The sequence below is a fragment of the Egretta garzetta genome, unplaced genomic scaffold (genome assembly GCF_000687185.1).
Source record: "Egretta garzetta isolate BGI_Z169 unplaced genomic scaffold, ASM68718v1 scaffold445, whole genome shotgun sequence".
Classification (NCBI taxonomy): domain Eukaryota; kingdom Metazoa; phylum Chordata; class Aves; order Pelecaniformes; family Ardeidae; genus Egretta; species Egretta garzetta.
The window spans coordinates 1140503-1154656 of record NW_009259855.1 but is presented as its reverse complement, the minus strand read 5'-3'; the positions used below and the strand labels follow the sequence as shown (position 1 = coordinate 1154656).

At 46.2% G+C, this 14154-nt stretch overlaps 1 protein-coding gene across 1 annotated transcript in view; it reads right to left on the bottom strand.

The window, feature by feature from the left end:
• Positions 1–10379, bottom strand: part of ACE2 (angiotensin I converting enzyme 2) — a 24509-nt gene extending 14130 nt beyond the window's left edge. The window contains 8 exon segments of the mRNA XM_009639962.1: positions 1185–1282; positions 2009–2117; positions 2649–2761; positions 4026–4169; positions 4791–4884; positions 6819–6915; positions 6917–6966; positions 10197–10379. Coding sequence (XP_009638257.1) covers positions 1185–1282; positions 2009–2117; positions 2649–2761; positions 4026–4169; positions 4791–4884; positions 6819–6915; positions 6917–6966; positions 10197–10379 — 888 coding nt within the window.
• Between the last annotated feature and the right edge of the window lie 3775 nt (positions 10380–14154).

Here is a 14154-nt window from a genome sequence, read left to right as displayed (position 1 = left end):
TCCTGTCAGTAGCATGTCAGATCTGGGCTCTGACCCTTCAGCCTCTTCAGTCGGGGACAACTCCTTTGAGGGAGTGGAGCTGCACTCCCAGGAGATGAGCATGAGAGGAGATCTTGGCCAGAACCATAAAACCTGGCAAAGAGGAGTTGCTTATCAGATCGTAACTGCATGTCAATGTCCAGAATATTTTTGTCATTCAGCAGTTTTATTATTCTACATAGCAGGAGCTCTGCATTCACTGGACTCCATTTTGGCAGAGATTTAGGTGGCAGACAGCTCAGTTGGATGAGAATCCTAAATTGGGCACATCCACCACCAAGGATGAGTGCAGCCTTTGCCCCAAGGCCCTGTAAGTAATGCTTCCCTCCTCACGGTCGTGCTTCAATATACACAAATTTATGACTACAAGGGAGTCAGCACTGTAAAATAGAGGTGAGATTAATGCAGATGTGTGCAAACTGCTTATGAATCAGATTCAGCTATTCCTTCTCTTGCCAGCCTAACATTTGCATGGAGTGCTCCCTGTGAGAGAAGGGTAGATTTCAGGTGAATAACTGCATTTCAGAAATCAAATTCCACCAATCACCTTTTATTTTATAAAGGGAATGAAGCTTAGGAAGGACTACAGAGGGTTATTTTCACCCGTGTTCTCAGGCTGGTAAAGGTGCTGTCACGTTTGTTAGCACTACAGATCTCAAACAGAGACCTTATGGTGCTATGCAGTTATCAAAAGATAAGAGGCAGCATTGCAGTTTCCTAGCTGTATCCAAATAAACAAGACTGGCAAAAAAAACCCCTGTGATATACAAACTATTTGATTATGGTAATGGCTGGCAAAGGTCGTATTTGATACCAGCCAACTCCATGACTCCTGAAATATTTAGATGTACAAAATATATCTCTTAATGGATAGGTGTCTCTGAGGAAAATAGACTTGGAGCCAAGATTAAAGCAGTCAAAGAGGGTGGAGAAGAAAGAGAACAGCTGAGGGAAAAGGTACAGTGGAAAATGCATGAACACGTTAAGGTGAAGAGCAAAAAAGGATGCAGAAAGCGATGCTTTGCTGGCGCTGTGTCTGCCTTAGGGCATCTATGGTTTCCTAGAAAGCAGCTGGCATGTGGTGTATAATTTTTATACCATCTAGATTTGTTACATAATGCATATTGCATAAAGGCATGTCTTACCTGTTGAACCATTGTAGAAGTTACATCAATGTTCGGTTTGGCTGGATAGGGAACGGTCAAGGCATACAGATTTGTCCAAAATCTACCCCACATATCACCTTCAAAAAAAGAGATAAATGTAGAAATACTGTACATGATTCATTACGTATTGTTCTGAAGTGCCAGACAGTTCTATAAATTGTGCAGCGTCATAAATAGGGACTCCAATACATCTAAACAGGGCTGATCCGGATGTGGCGGGGAGCAGTGCTGGGAAGGCATGCACAGGTCAAACTCAGATCAAAGATCCTTTTCTTCCCCAAGATCAGCTGTTCTTGTGCAATACAGTTTCAGGACTGATCACCTTCCCAAAGGTCTCTTCACAACTGGACACCCACGTTGTTAGATTGCCGCTGCTGTGTTCATGTACGTTACAGTTACGGCAGCTTGATGCTGCATGTTTTGAAAGCAAAGACGTGAAATGTGGGAGCTTAGCATAAGATTTAAAAGAAAAACCAAGACTCTCTGAAACTCTCAATTCTAAGGAAAACAAGTGCTGCAGAGGGGAGGGAAATGTCCCAGCCCACTGCTGGATTTTTGAGCTGGGTGTCGCCAGCTCTGGCGAGAATGAGGGCGCCTGCCTTCCCTACCTGCCTCTGCTGCTAAGCACCTGTGTCATCTCTCCCAGGGATGACTTCTCCATTTCTCCTCTCCCCTTCTCTTATCTGTGACCTGTTTGTTAATATCCTGATTAAACAGGCAGATTACTCTGTCCCCATGTGCCTTGAAAGTCACCATCCTTGTGAACAAAGTCAGGCTCGCGCGGCGCGGCAGCGTTGACCTACCCAGCAAGTGAGCAGGGAGGCATCCTGTGGAGCTGATGAGCTTGGGGCCGTAGACCTGCTCCAGCCGGTGCCTCACGTAGGCATGCAGCTGCTGGTACAGAGGTTTTATCTGGAGGCAGAGGGGGAGAAGGAAACAAATTATTTTATCTCTGCTCTATACCACTCATCCCTCCTAAGCAGAGAGCCTCAAAGGTATCTCTGATGAAATTCTCCCAGCACGTAAGTGCACCCCAAACCTGCAGCTGAGCTTTGCCCTCTACCTCGGGGCTCAAGCACTGAGTCCAGATCTGAGCCCCAGAAGTCCTGCTCAGGTATGAGGGAGGGAGCATTGCTAACTTTAGGTGCAGAGTATGGATGCCATCTACCCCACGTGAAGCATACCTCCCCCCATGGGCCCTACCTGGAGGAGAAACATGAATCTGCAGAGCTCCCTCTTTCCCAGCCAAGGGGACCAAGCTGGTCCTAGAATGGCTGCAGAGGTAAAAATGTTGTGTATGTCTCCCAGTGTCTGTTAACCCCATGCAGACAGAAATTAGCCAGTTTAGAGCAGGTCTCGCCTTCTTTGATAATACTGAAACATGAGCCCACCATCACAAAACACAACCCTGTGGCCCATGTGAGAGCTTCTTCCTGCTTCTACCTGCTCAAATGTCTTCTCCACATCTTCCATCAGCTGGTCACGGCTGTATTTGTATTCTTCTGGATAGTCTGCTTCATAATTTGCTCTCCAGTAATCTCCGTAGTCAGAATAATCTGTAAAGCATGGATGTGTCACACCAGGACACCATGCATGGCACTGCTCAGGTCTGCAGGAGCAGTGCAGCTCCCTGCTGATCCCATGCAGACCTTCAGCATTTCCCCCAAAGCAAAGTGACAAAGCATGAGATGCTCTGGGTCTAGGAGGGAGGAGGGTGTTTCCCCGAGGCTCTGTCCCATGAACTTGCAGGTATGGGAGATTTCCAAGAAATGCAGAAATTACAGTCATGGTTATCTGCTAATTAGGGTCATTCCAGCTGGAGATGGAGGTCAAAGGAAATCTTCACTCCTGACCAGAGCTCCTGCGGCTATGAGGGAGGGCAGTCTCTGCTCAGGCTTCTCACAGAAGATATAAGCTGGTGGACATTGAATATGGGCCCCCTCCTCCAGTAACAAAATCACTAGGGCAGGTGCAGACATCAGGACTGAAATTGAGCTCCCAGTCTCATACTAAGTCTTCCAGTCCACTGAGCTCCATCAAGCCTGGAGTAGAAATGGCTCATAGCTGAGGTCTCTTCCTTAGTGGTATAGAGCAAGGTTATCATGACCATTTCTTAATGTGGGGTTTGTTTTTTTTTTTCCTGTCTAACTGGACTACAATTTCTTATTCCTGGTGTCTATCTCCAGCTTGACAATTTTCACAGGAGTCTAAGAAAGTAGGTGACACAGCTGCAGTTTGGCCAAGAGACAGGTGATGCAGCTACTTCAGAAGCTATTTTAGAAGACCCCCAAAGAAAATTACCAGCCACCTGCTGTTGTTCATTGAAAAGGCAATTCCCTATGATTTGTGTGGAGATCTCTGACTGGAAGCACACTTTCCTTTGTGCAAAACGCTTTTTAAGCACCTGGATGCATCTGCTGGCCCAGGCCTACCAAATCTGATCATTCCGGTCAGAGCAAAATGTTTATAAATGTACCACTGCTTGTGACTGGTGCAAGAAGGTCAAGGCTGGTAGAAAAGAGGAGATGTCGCCAAGACTCAGCAGCAGTCAGAAGTTGTTTACATTGAGTGTGCTTGCCCGTAAGTCACAAGCAGTGCAGTTCTAGGTAAGGCAATATGTAACGAAGAGCACTGACTGATCTGGTCAATGGCACCTGTCTGCATTGCCTCTCACTTTGCGATGTGCACACCAAGAGCAAATCATGCTCATCAATGTGTAAAAAAGTATGGATTTTGAATTCCTGTGCAAATTGTGCAAGACTGAGGTATGTTTGCTAACTTCTGGAAGCCAGGAAAAAAAGAAAAAAAATTGTGACTTACTATTAAGCTTTGCAACCTCATTTTTAAGTTCAACATACTCTTCGTATAACGGTCTCATCATCCTGCCAACTTCAGCTCTCCAGCCTTCCCAGGCCCACAGTCTCTCATGATAATCTGTGCTGTTAGCCATAATAGTGTCCAGACCTGTCAGAACAAAAAAATTAGTACTAGGCCTTGAAAAACCAGAATCTCTTTATTTTTCTTTCACAGCAGGCAAATGAGCAAAAGCGAAAGAAATTTCATGAACTAAGAAGAAAACACTTTGTGTTTGATATACAAAATATCCCATTATTTTACTGCATTCTTTTCTGATTTAAGGTTTTCCCCTTCTTCTCTTTAAGAGACACAGAGCAGATCACAAGTTCCTTAAATGTTCTCTCTGCATCAGATTCCCTTAAGTTGGTAGCGCTCTTGGGACCGGCCTTGATGCAACATTGAGTCTGCCAAGACTTTGATGACAGGGGAAAAAATAGACTTTCTGTGATGTAAGCGAACCCCAGGTGACAGGCAGGCTGTCACACAAGCTGAGCAGCCCTCTCCAAATTTTGTCTGCTACAAGTAGGAGACAGTATGTCTCGTGGGCAGCAGGCCCAATGGAGGTCCCTGAACTGCAAGGTGCAATTAAATTATGAGTAAGCTTTAGATAGCAGGATATATCTACTGAAACTGCAGCCTGTTCTCTTGCAGCCAGGAGCTAACCTTGGGCTTTTTCTTTTTGAACTCTCAGTGTAAAGGACACAGAAGGGGCAGTGGTTAGTACCATACCTGGCTCCAGCACCAAACACTCAGACGTTTCGTTGGTTTTACAGACGGTCCCGGTGCTGTAGAGGGTACTCATTGTATTTAGCACAGTGCTCAGCTGCAAGTTAGATGTGAGATAGCCCATTAGAAACCCACTCTGTGCAAAATAACAGCCAATTATGCTAATTCCTTAAGAGCTCGAGTCAACACTTCACCCACCAGCTTAACATTTAAGCATATGTTTAAGCTCAGTAGAGATTAATGAAAGAATTTGCCCAAATGCATTACTGAACCAGGACCTAGCTGGAAAAGACAGATAATCTCCCAAATAGGTGACGTAATCTACAGGTCCTTAACATCCAGTCAGACAGAGCTCTGGATTTAATGAGCGCAGGCTGTCACAAGAGAGCTATCAATATACAGCAGCAATAAAACAATAAAGTTTATCAATGCACCTTCCATAAGCGTGGACCCACCCGAACTTTCCAGGTAGGTGGTGGTTTCGAATGGCAGCAAAAAGGCACCTTCTGCAGGTGCTGCCAGGGTGACTGTTGCTCGTGGGTTTTAACATTGCATCACACTAATTGCGTAGATCTGCTTATACTCCATTACAGAGAAGTTTTGGCTCATGTCTTGGGTCAGCTGAAGTCCAAATGCATGTGAAATCGTTCAGCTCTATCGCGGGAGCTATGCTACACAGCTCTGTTTTGGGGGTTTTTTTGTATGTTTTCAGGTTTTCACACCTCAAGAAAAACATGCCCCACTTCTAGCTTTTCCTTTAGGACTATGTTATTTCTCATTTAAAGCTTTAAATCAGAGCTGTGTAGAGCTGTCAGTGGGAGGGGTAGTTAATGACTAGCTCTAACTTTATCTCTGTCAGCATTAAAATAAGTGGGTGCCCAGGGAATTTTTTGTATCAGTGAAGAATATTTAAATATTCCTATGGAATCCCATCAGACTGTACAAAAAGTCACTTTTCAAGCAAGAATCAACAATTTGAGCCTCAAAGGCCATTCATCTAGGAAACTGCAAGTGTCCAAACAGGGAGGATACTGAAGAAAATATCTCCTCAACAGAGACAGCATTACCATCAGTGCATTGCTGTGCTCCAAAATAAATATAAGTTTCTATGAACTGTCAGCATTCCCACCAAGGTAATCTGTCTTTCCAGAAACACATCTCATTTGGATCGGACGGGAGATGCAGCCAGTCTGCTGCTTTTTTTTTGCACGGTGGTTAAGGCTGCTGATCTGAGCAGAAAAATCTCAGGATCCTTCTATAATCAGGACTGTAGGATCCCCTAACTCAATGCTATGTTTCAGTGTTGATCTCCAGCAAAAGGAAACTAACTTAACCCTCAAGTGTTTGATTATAAATCCCTTCTGAGTCTGCATAGCCGCTCACTCCAATTCCACCTACAGTCGTTATCCCTACGCATGCCTTTCACATGAACTTGTCAGTGGAAATGTCAAATCTTGTTATGAATCTTGCTAATCCTTGCTGGCCTTTGGCAGCTTTCCGTGGAAGGAGGTCACCAACCCACCCCAAATTCAGGCATCCCAGGGTGTCTGCTGTGGAGAGGAAACATCCCCTCTTTTTCACAGTTTGATAATGCACCTTGTGCAGAGAAAGACTTCCTCGGCCTCCACCTTTCTGACTGAAAGTGTCCTTTCACCCATCTCCTTCTGCTCATTGCCCTGGGTCTGGACTTAGCCAAGCACTTAACCACAGGTCCTCTTTTCCTCTTATGACTAATCCGGCCATTTGTGCAAGGACAACTCTGAGGCGTGTGTGCATGTGTTTTAAATTCATCGCGCGGATTGCATGGCAAAACTGCTGACTTGAATGGGACCCAGATTCCTAAGCCAGACCACCCCTCCAGCCCTGTACTGCTACGAGCACCTTGTACAGGTACGCTCTCCGTACTGATGCTGGGAGACAGCGTCATCCCGAGACAAGCAGGGTGGTGACAGCACCGTGCCCTCACGCGGGGGTCTAGTGGGAGGCAGCTCAACTCACCCGACAAAAAATGAGCTACATTCAGCAACTTACTCTGCTATATTTTTCCAGTGGCAGCACAGACGATCCTCTGTCCTGGAGAGCCTGGATCTGTAGCCTGGTGGCATCATCCTCGGTGGCGGCCCAATTTTTTCCTGGAGGCCTCATCGTAAAACGCGGACCACTTGGCATCTGCCTCGTTCTGAAAGGGGTTCACACAAACCTTGAATTGCTCTGCCAAAAGAGTGCAGCAGCCTGATGTATTCAGTGGGCAAAAATACCACTCTGGGGGAGAACTTCATTTGTGGAGACCACCTGTGGATTGTGGGTCAAGCACTTGCACCACCTGTGGATTGTGGGTTGAGCACTTGCACTGCGCAGTGAAACAGCTGGAGAACTTTTTGGATCTGTTTCATTCACACAATCCCTATAACCATTTTTCTTTGGAAACAGCAAAAAGCAGGACTGTCTCCTCACACTATGCTTGTTATAACTGATCCAGCATCACTTCGCTGTGTTCTCTGCTATTCTAAATCACCATGTATTCATCCCTTAGTGCTTTTCTTGACCCACCTCTGCCTAACAGAAACCAGATACAAGCCAGGGCACAAGAGTTCTGTGAGCCTGATGTCATTCCCCATTTCTGCTTCAGTAGCAGTGATAGGCAATAGCAAAGACATCGATACTGAGTCTTTTCATTACGCAAATATCACTTTTTCCTAAAGTTTTGGTAAATAAAAGGTTATACTTGGGCATAGGAGGCTCTAAACAGGTGCCTAAGATGGGCATGCAATACCTCAACATTTTGCATGATTGCTTTTACCATTGCTGCAATTACATACCATGACACATGAAACTCCCAAATTTCAGTGCACAAAGTAGCACCATAAGAACATTATTTGGATTTCACAGAATCACAGAATCACAGAATGGCAAGGGTTGGAAGGGACCTCGGGAGATCATCCAGTCCAACCCCCCTGCTAAAGCAGGTTCACCTAGAGCAGATTGCACAGGACTTTGTCCAGGCGGGCTTTGAATATCTCCAGAGAAGGAGACTCCACAACCCCCCTGGGCAGCCTGTACTGTCTTATTCATCTTTTGTTAATGTGTTTGTACATAGTTTAGCACATCAGCACCCATCCCAAATGGCAACAAAAACAGTACTAATTAACCTGGTTCCTTGGGAAAGTTTAATTAATTGTGCTCATGCCAGAGCTTCCCGGGTTGTGGAGAGGGCACCAGTAATGCCCATCCCTCCCTGCTGAGGCATCAGGAAACACAAATGTTGTGTTGTGCCTGAAGAGCTCTTTCAGGCACGCTTCACCCCTGTGCAAACACGTGGCGAGGCCAACGCTTTCACCAGGGCTGTGCCTGGTTGTCCAGCCCCATGCGTGATGGACCCATCATACCTCCTTTAGGCTCCAGCAGATAGAGGTGGAAGCAGACATAAGCCCTTGGCAGTCCCATCTCTGCATCTCCCCCTGCCCATGAAGCCCCCCTGCAGGAGGGCAGCCATCACTGGCAGGCTTTCCAAACTCTCCCCTTCATGGGAGCAGGGCAAACACCCCTGCGACTGCTCAGTGGCTTGCAAAGCTCAGTGGGCAAGAGCTTGATAGGCACCCAGAGGAAGAGCATCACTGTGTAAATCTGTTCCTGAACTCCTTGTCCTGACCAGGGATGGAGAGGTGCCTTAGGAGTGGCGGGGCAGAAGAGGGGGCTCTTTGGCTACAAAAGCCAGGGGAAAGAAGTTAGCTTGCTGTCTGATTTTTCCCCAATTAGAGGAACTGGTTGATAAGTCAGAGGAATAGTTATGGGGTTTGTGGCCCAATTTACAAAGAAAATGGATGGAGCCAGAAGGGACAGTATTCATTAACTCTGCTCCTCCAGAACAAAGGGAGGAGGGGAAGCAGTGGCTTTATTACCAGTGCTCCTGAAGAGATCAAGTGAGAGAAAACGTTCTCTCTGAGCACTGGACTAATTGGTTCTTATTGCCGGTATTTCCTCATGTATTTTATTATCATCTCATTAATGCTGGAAGTACTGTATGGGGCTTTCATTTTATGTGTTTGGAAACATTACAGTTTAAGTACCTGGTGCCTCAGAAAACATTCCAGATTGACAATGATTAGTCATTAGGATTTCTTCCAGCAACCAGTCTCCTTGCTTTAATTAAGAAATACGATAATTAAACCGTGTTTTAATTAAGCTATAAGACCACAAAGTGGAAGACTTAAACCATTACACAAAAGTAGATGTAGGCTGTTCAGCTTCATTTTTATGCTCTGGATTGTTCTCTAAAGCTCGAGTTAACTTTAAAATGCACACAGCTACAAAATTCAAGGTGGTTTTGTTCATTGTGAAAGGCTCCAAGGTTATAAGATGCTAGGCTGAGGCATGGCAGTGCCAGTAACCAGCCAGATCAGGGCTGACCGCTCTTGATAAACCTGATACTTGCCTAGAGACCCCCTTGGCTGGGACAGCTAGAGGTTGGTGTTGAGAAGCAGGGAGAACTGTGTTTCAAGACTGCATAAGTACTAATGCTGTGGTCCTTCCTGCAGATAGAAATTGACTTTCAAACCAACATACTAGACCACTGCACTACAAGCTCCACTGCTGGAATCTGGAAATCCATGGTCTCACTTCATTTTTCCCAGCTAAATACCTCCAGACAGTCTACCAGCAGCTCTGAGAAGAGTGATGGGGGGCAGAGGGGAAGGTCCCCCACTGGGTAAAGAGTGCGGACCACTATATAAAACCATCATCAAACATTTAATTGAATGCCTACGTTCAGAAAATTATTGCATATTCAATGAGAAGTAAAACAGTTTCAGCAAGAGAGTAGAGAGAGCGTTGCCCATGTCAGTAAAAAGCCCAGTGTTAGTTCAGTGTTATGAAAAGTGGGAGACCTGAGCTCACATGGGCACAAGATTTGAATCCCGTCCCTCATGCTGCAGGGCAGCACCTAGCCCCAGCCCTGGGAGAAGACCATCCCCTCTGCACTGTGCCCTCTCTAAGAGGAAAGGGGCCCCACACAGAAACGTCGCATGGGGGGGCACTGGTGGTGGTGGACACCAAGCAGAAGAAGGTGTCTCTCTCCTTCCAGCTCAGATTTTGGGGCCGAACATGCAGCGTTCCCCCGTCTTTTCCCTCTGCTCACCAGGGTGGCTTGAGGTGATGGCTAGGGACAAGTCCAGGCTTCAGCTGTCCCCATGCAGTGCAAGGGCAGCACAGGCACCAACCCTAGGCTGTAGAGGGTGGTAGTGGCCCAGGCACCTCCAGTGAGGCATTGCTACGTTAAAACAAGCCCCTCTACCCTCCTGAAACTAAACCACAGCTACCAATTTCAGCTAACCTCAGTGGAACCAAAATAAACTGGAAAGTAGCTGTCCAATTCCTAAAACAATATTAAAACCCACAAGACAGAGCACTTACCATTTTCCTAGCAGTCTCCTCGGTGATGTTGGTGTTGTAATTCCATGAGGCAAGGGAGCTCTCATAGCTGATATCTTCTGCCCTCCTGTTAAACTCTTCTAGAAACCTTTTGGCTTGTTGTGTGACATTCTGAGGGGTCACAACAGCACTCAGACCACAGAGAAGCCAGAGGTGGACCAACATACTTGTTTCCAGGCTGAGAACCTTCCAACAAAGTAGGTTTCCTCAGGTAAGCTTCTTTGTCAGGCTGTGTCTCATCAGCCTTCAAGCATGGCTAGTGTGAAGAAAAAAGGGCTGAATCCAATTTGCTGGGCCTTTTATAGGTTTTATCCATTGTAGGAGAGAAAGGAAAAAGTTTTTTATAAAAAGCCAAATAAACAAAAGTCAATGATTAACTTTGGAAAAACATAATTTCTCCTGCCATTTTATGGCCTTCTTATAAAAGGCTTTTACTTTTGGTTAATGTTTCCCAAATGTGCTGTCAATGATACAGCTGGTCGCTTTATCTACAGCCTGCCCGTGTCTTTGGTAGCTCAGAATCCGTGAATCCTTTAACAGGTTGGTGATAAGCTGTAAAAATATTTAGAAAATTCACTGAAACACCAAGCCATGAACCTTAACTCCCAGGCAGGAAGAAACCCCAGTTAGCCTGACATAGGGTACATGGCTGGGTGTTTAGGCCCATGGCTTGGCAAAGCTTGAGTAATTTGGAGAATATACCTCATTTTCAAAGCAACTGGGACATGTAAAACCAGATTTTTAGAGGTGTTCACTGAACTATCAAAAAGTAGCAAGAGACTTTGTGGGATCACAGCATCTTGTGTAGACACCTAATCTGAACTATAAATCAATTGGATTTAAGTACTAAGGTGACTTAGACTACTAAAATGACTCCAGTTTAATATCTAAATACCTCTGCTAATCTAGCTAGGAACCTAGCACTTATTGCAAATCAATGGGAAAATCAATGCATGAATTAGTTCTGGAAATGCAGCTTGGGTTGAGTGTTATCGATCAGACAAAACCTTAGTACTTTTTAAATTAGCCTATTTCTGCTTAGGATCACTTGGTTGGTTTTGGTTTGGATTTATTTGTTTGTTTGTTTCTTGGCGGGGACTTTTTGAGACACAGCTCTGCAGCCACATCCACAGGGTTGGTTTCCAGTTCCCAGCAGAGCTTCTCCAAAACCACTATGAGTCTGTCTACATGGGAGCAGCAGCAATCAGCCGCTTCATTTCCAAATCCCAAGAAAGATGCTCCAGCCCTCCCATCTGCAACGGGCTGAACATAGCACATTCTCAGCAGGGCCACCAGCAGCAGGTGTCCCCAGCAAGAACAGCCAGAAACCGGGGACCTCAAGGAAGCACCTTGCTTCAGTATTTTGTGATACCCATGTTCTGTGGACCAGGGACAAGTGATTGTTCTGTGGACCAGGGACAAGTGATCTCTGTCATCCATGCGCAATCCTCCAAAAATCATTTTTTTTTCAAGGGAAATCCAACAACATTCACTCAACCTTTCCCCAGAGGTCACATTCCCTAAATTGCATCTTACTCTTCTTGGTGCCATCCAGACTCACCACGTTTTGTGCTTCCTCAGTGATGGTGTCCACATCTGATCAGAATCAAAACCTTATCAATGATCAGTAGAGCAATCACAGCCTGCATCTTACAGGCTGGACCTTGCTGATTACCTCACACCTTCTTTCTGTCCAGTTGCGACCTTTCTTGGTAGCACTGCTACCTGCTCAGCCGTGCCCCTTATTGCCTCTGTACATCTGGTTCTAGGGTGGCACTAATTAGTGCATTTTGAATTTGTCTGGGCTGAAGTCCATCGCACTGATTTCAGACCATTGTTCCAATTTTTTATGCTCATTTGGAATTGTGATCCTTCAACGGACTCCCAGCTTGGCAGTGCCAGCAAACCTGTTAATAGATAGGTTTTCTCTTCCCACATCCAGATCCTATGGGATACAGCAAGGCCCAAAAGACTTACCACTTAAAACAGCCCCTCTTCTTGACTGAGAACCATGGAGCCTATTTTTTAAATAATTATGTGCTTTTTTTTATTCTTGTCTAGCTCATCATTCCTCAATTTGCCAGTGAGACTGCCACGTGGTGGAATGTTGAAAGGTTTCCGTGTTGCTGTCTCATCTGTTGTCTGTCAGAGCAGAGAATTATGTCTATTATTACCTTGATATGATTTCTTCTCCTCCAGTAGAGAACAGGGACTATGTTGACTATTTGCTTCAACTCTTATTTACTCTTCTATGCTGGTAAGTTAACTAACTGCACAATCACTGGACCCAGTACTTTTTAGGGTACTAAAACAGAGCTCGCTGGTCCAAAATTTCCTTTTTTACATGCAGGTGTTATTTTTTTCTGCCTGTACAGTACTCTTGTGCCTTCCTCAGGGGCAGCCCTGATAGCTGCCATCTCCCTGCCGTGGTGCAGAAGTCTCCTGTGCTCCTCGCTCCAGCCTGCAGCTGCCACCTGCCCCTGCACAGCCCCGTAACCCTGAGGGGTGCCTGCATGAACCAGGGGCCCCCCAGCAGTGGGATACTTGGGGGGATCCCTGGAGGAGAGAGAAGGGTGTCACCTCATTCCATATCGGGAGGGCATCTGCACCTGCATTTAAGTGTGTGTGCAAGCATTGTGGTGAGCTGAAAATGTAGCAGGGAGAGTCACGCTGAATTATGCTGCTAATTTTCAGGCTTGTTTCTAAGTTCTTTTCTCTTGCATACCTAAATGCAATACTTGATATCACTTCTGAGGAATAATACAAGAATTACACCCCATCTTTCTTGCCATTACCTTAACACAAGAGAAAAAACTTTATGCTGTGAGACGAATTAGCACAAACTTATGTTTTGAAAACTAGCATTACAACAGTGGGGAGCCACTGGTCTCCACGCACATCACACTTTCATGGATGGATTTGCTCCCATTGAGCAGACACATGGGACACTACTGGATACAGATCTGTTTATGTCAGCCTTACTGCCACGGCAGGCTTTCTGCAGGATGGCCAGGCTCTGAGCTGGCAGTGACTTGTGTAGCCTGAGATGGTGACAACAGGTCTATGGGGAGAGGATGCCATCCGTTCCCAGATGAGCTGGGAGCATTTCTTGGAGTGGACCCTCAGGCTGATCTGGAAAGCTGGCGAGAGCACAGAGACAACTTGTGCCACAGCAAAAAGGAAACAGCAGACAACTGAGAAAGGGAAGCACCTCGAGCCCCTTCAGGAAATCCAAACCTCCAGCAAGGGCAGCAAGGCAGCAGCCATTACGTTTGGGTAGATAGGAGGAGAGCACCTGGGAGTTAAAAACTGGTCTCAGCCAAATACGTTGTTGTATGCGAGGGCGGCCAGCCTGCTTGGCTCGGAGCAAAGACAGTTATGTCAGTTTGCCACCGCCACAGTACAAAGGCTGCGGGTAACCCGACATGATAACACAGACTCGTTCTCCTCCAGCGTGCCAGTCCTCCCCTCTGCCCCTCGGGTCTGCAGCGTGAGCTGTGGCTCCCAGCTCCTACCTGGTACTCCCAGTCCAGTAGTCCCCAGAGTCCAAGTTGCTCGACATCTGCTTAAATAGCTGCCCACCAGTGTTCATCTGTACCCTGGCTCTGTTAGAGCAGTTTTCTGCCTCATCACTCATGTTGTTGGCTGAGCTGTGCTATGAAGCTAGGACTGCAATAACAGAGAATTGCATTTAGGGCATGCCTCAATAAGAAACGACTGTCTTGCGCATTGGGCACCACACACCCTTAAAATTGCTTAAAATACCACTATCAGGCCATTTTTCCAGGCAGGAGCACTGCTTACGCTCTCTGCTGCACTTTGTCATTCTGCCTAGCGCATAGAAGGCGGACATAAGCATTGCTCGGTGACCGATTTGCAGAGAGGGGCTCTGAAGGGCTGTGGCTGCACGGTGCCGGGGCTGCCTGGCCTGGAGCACCCC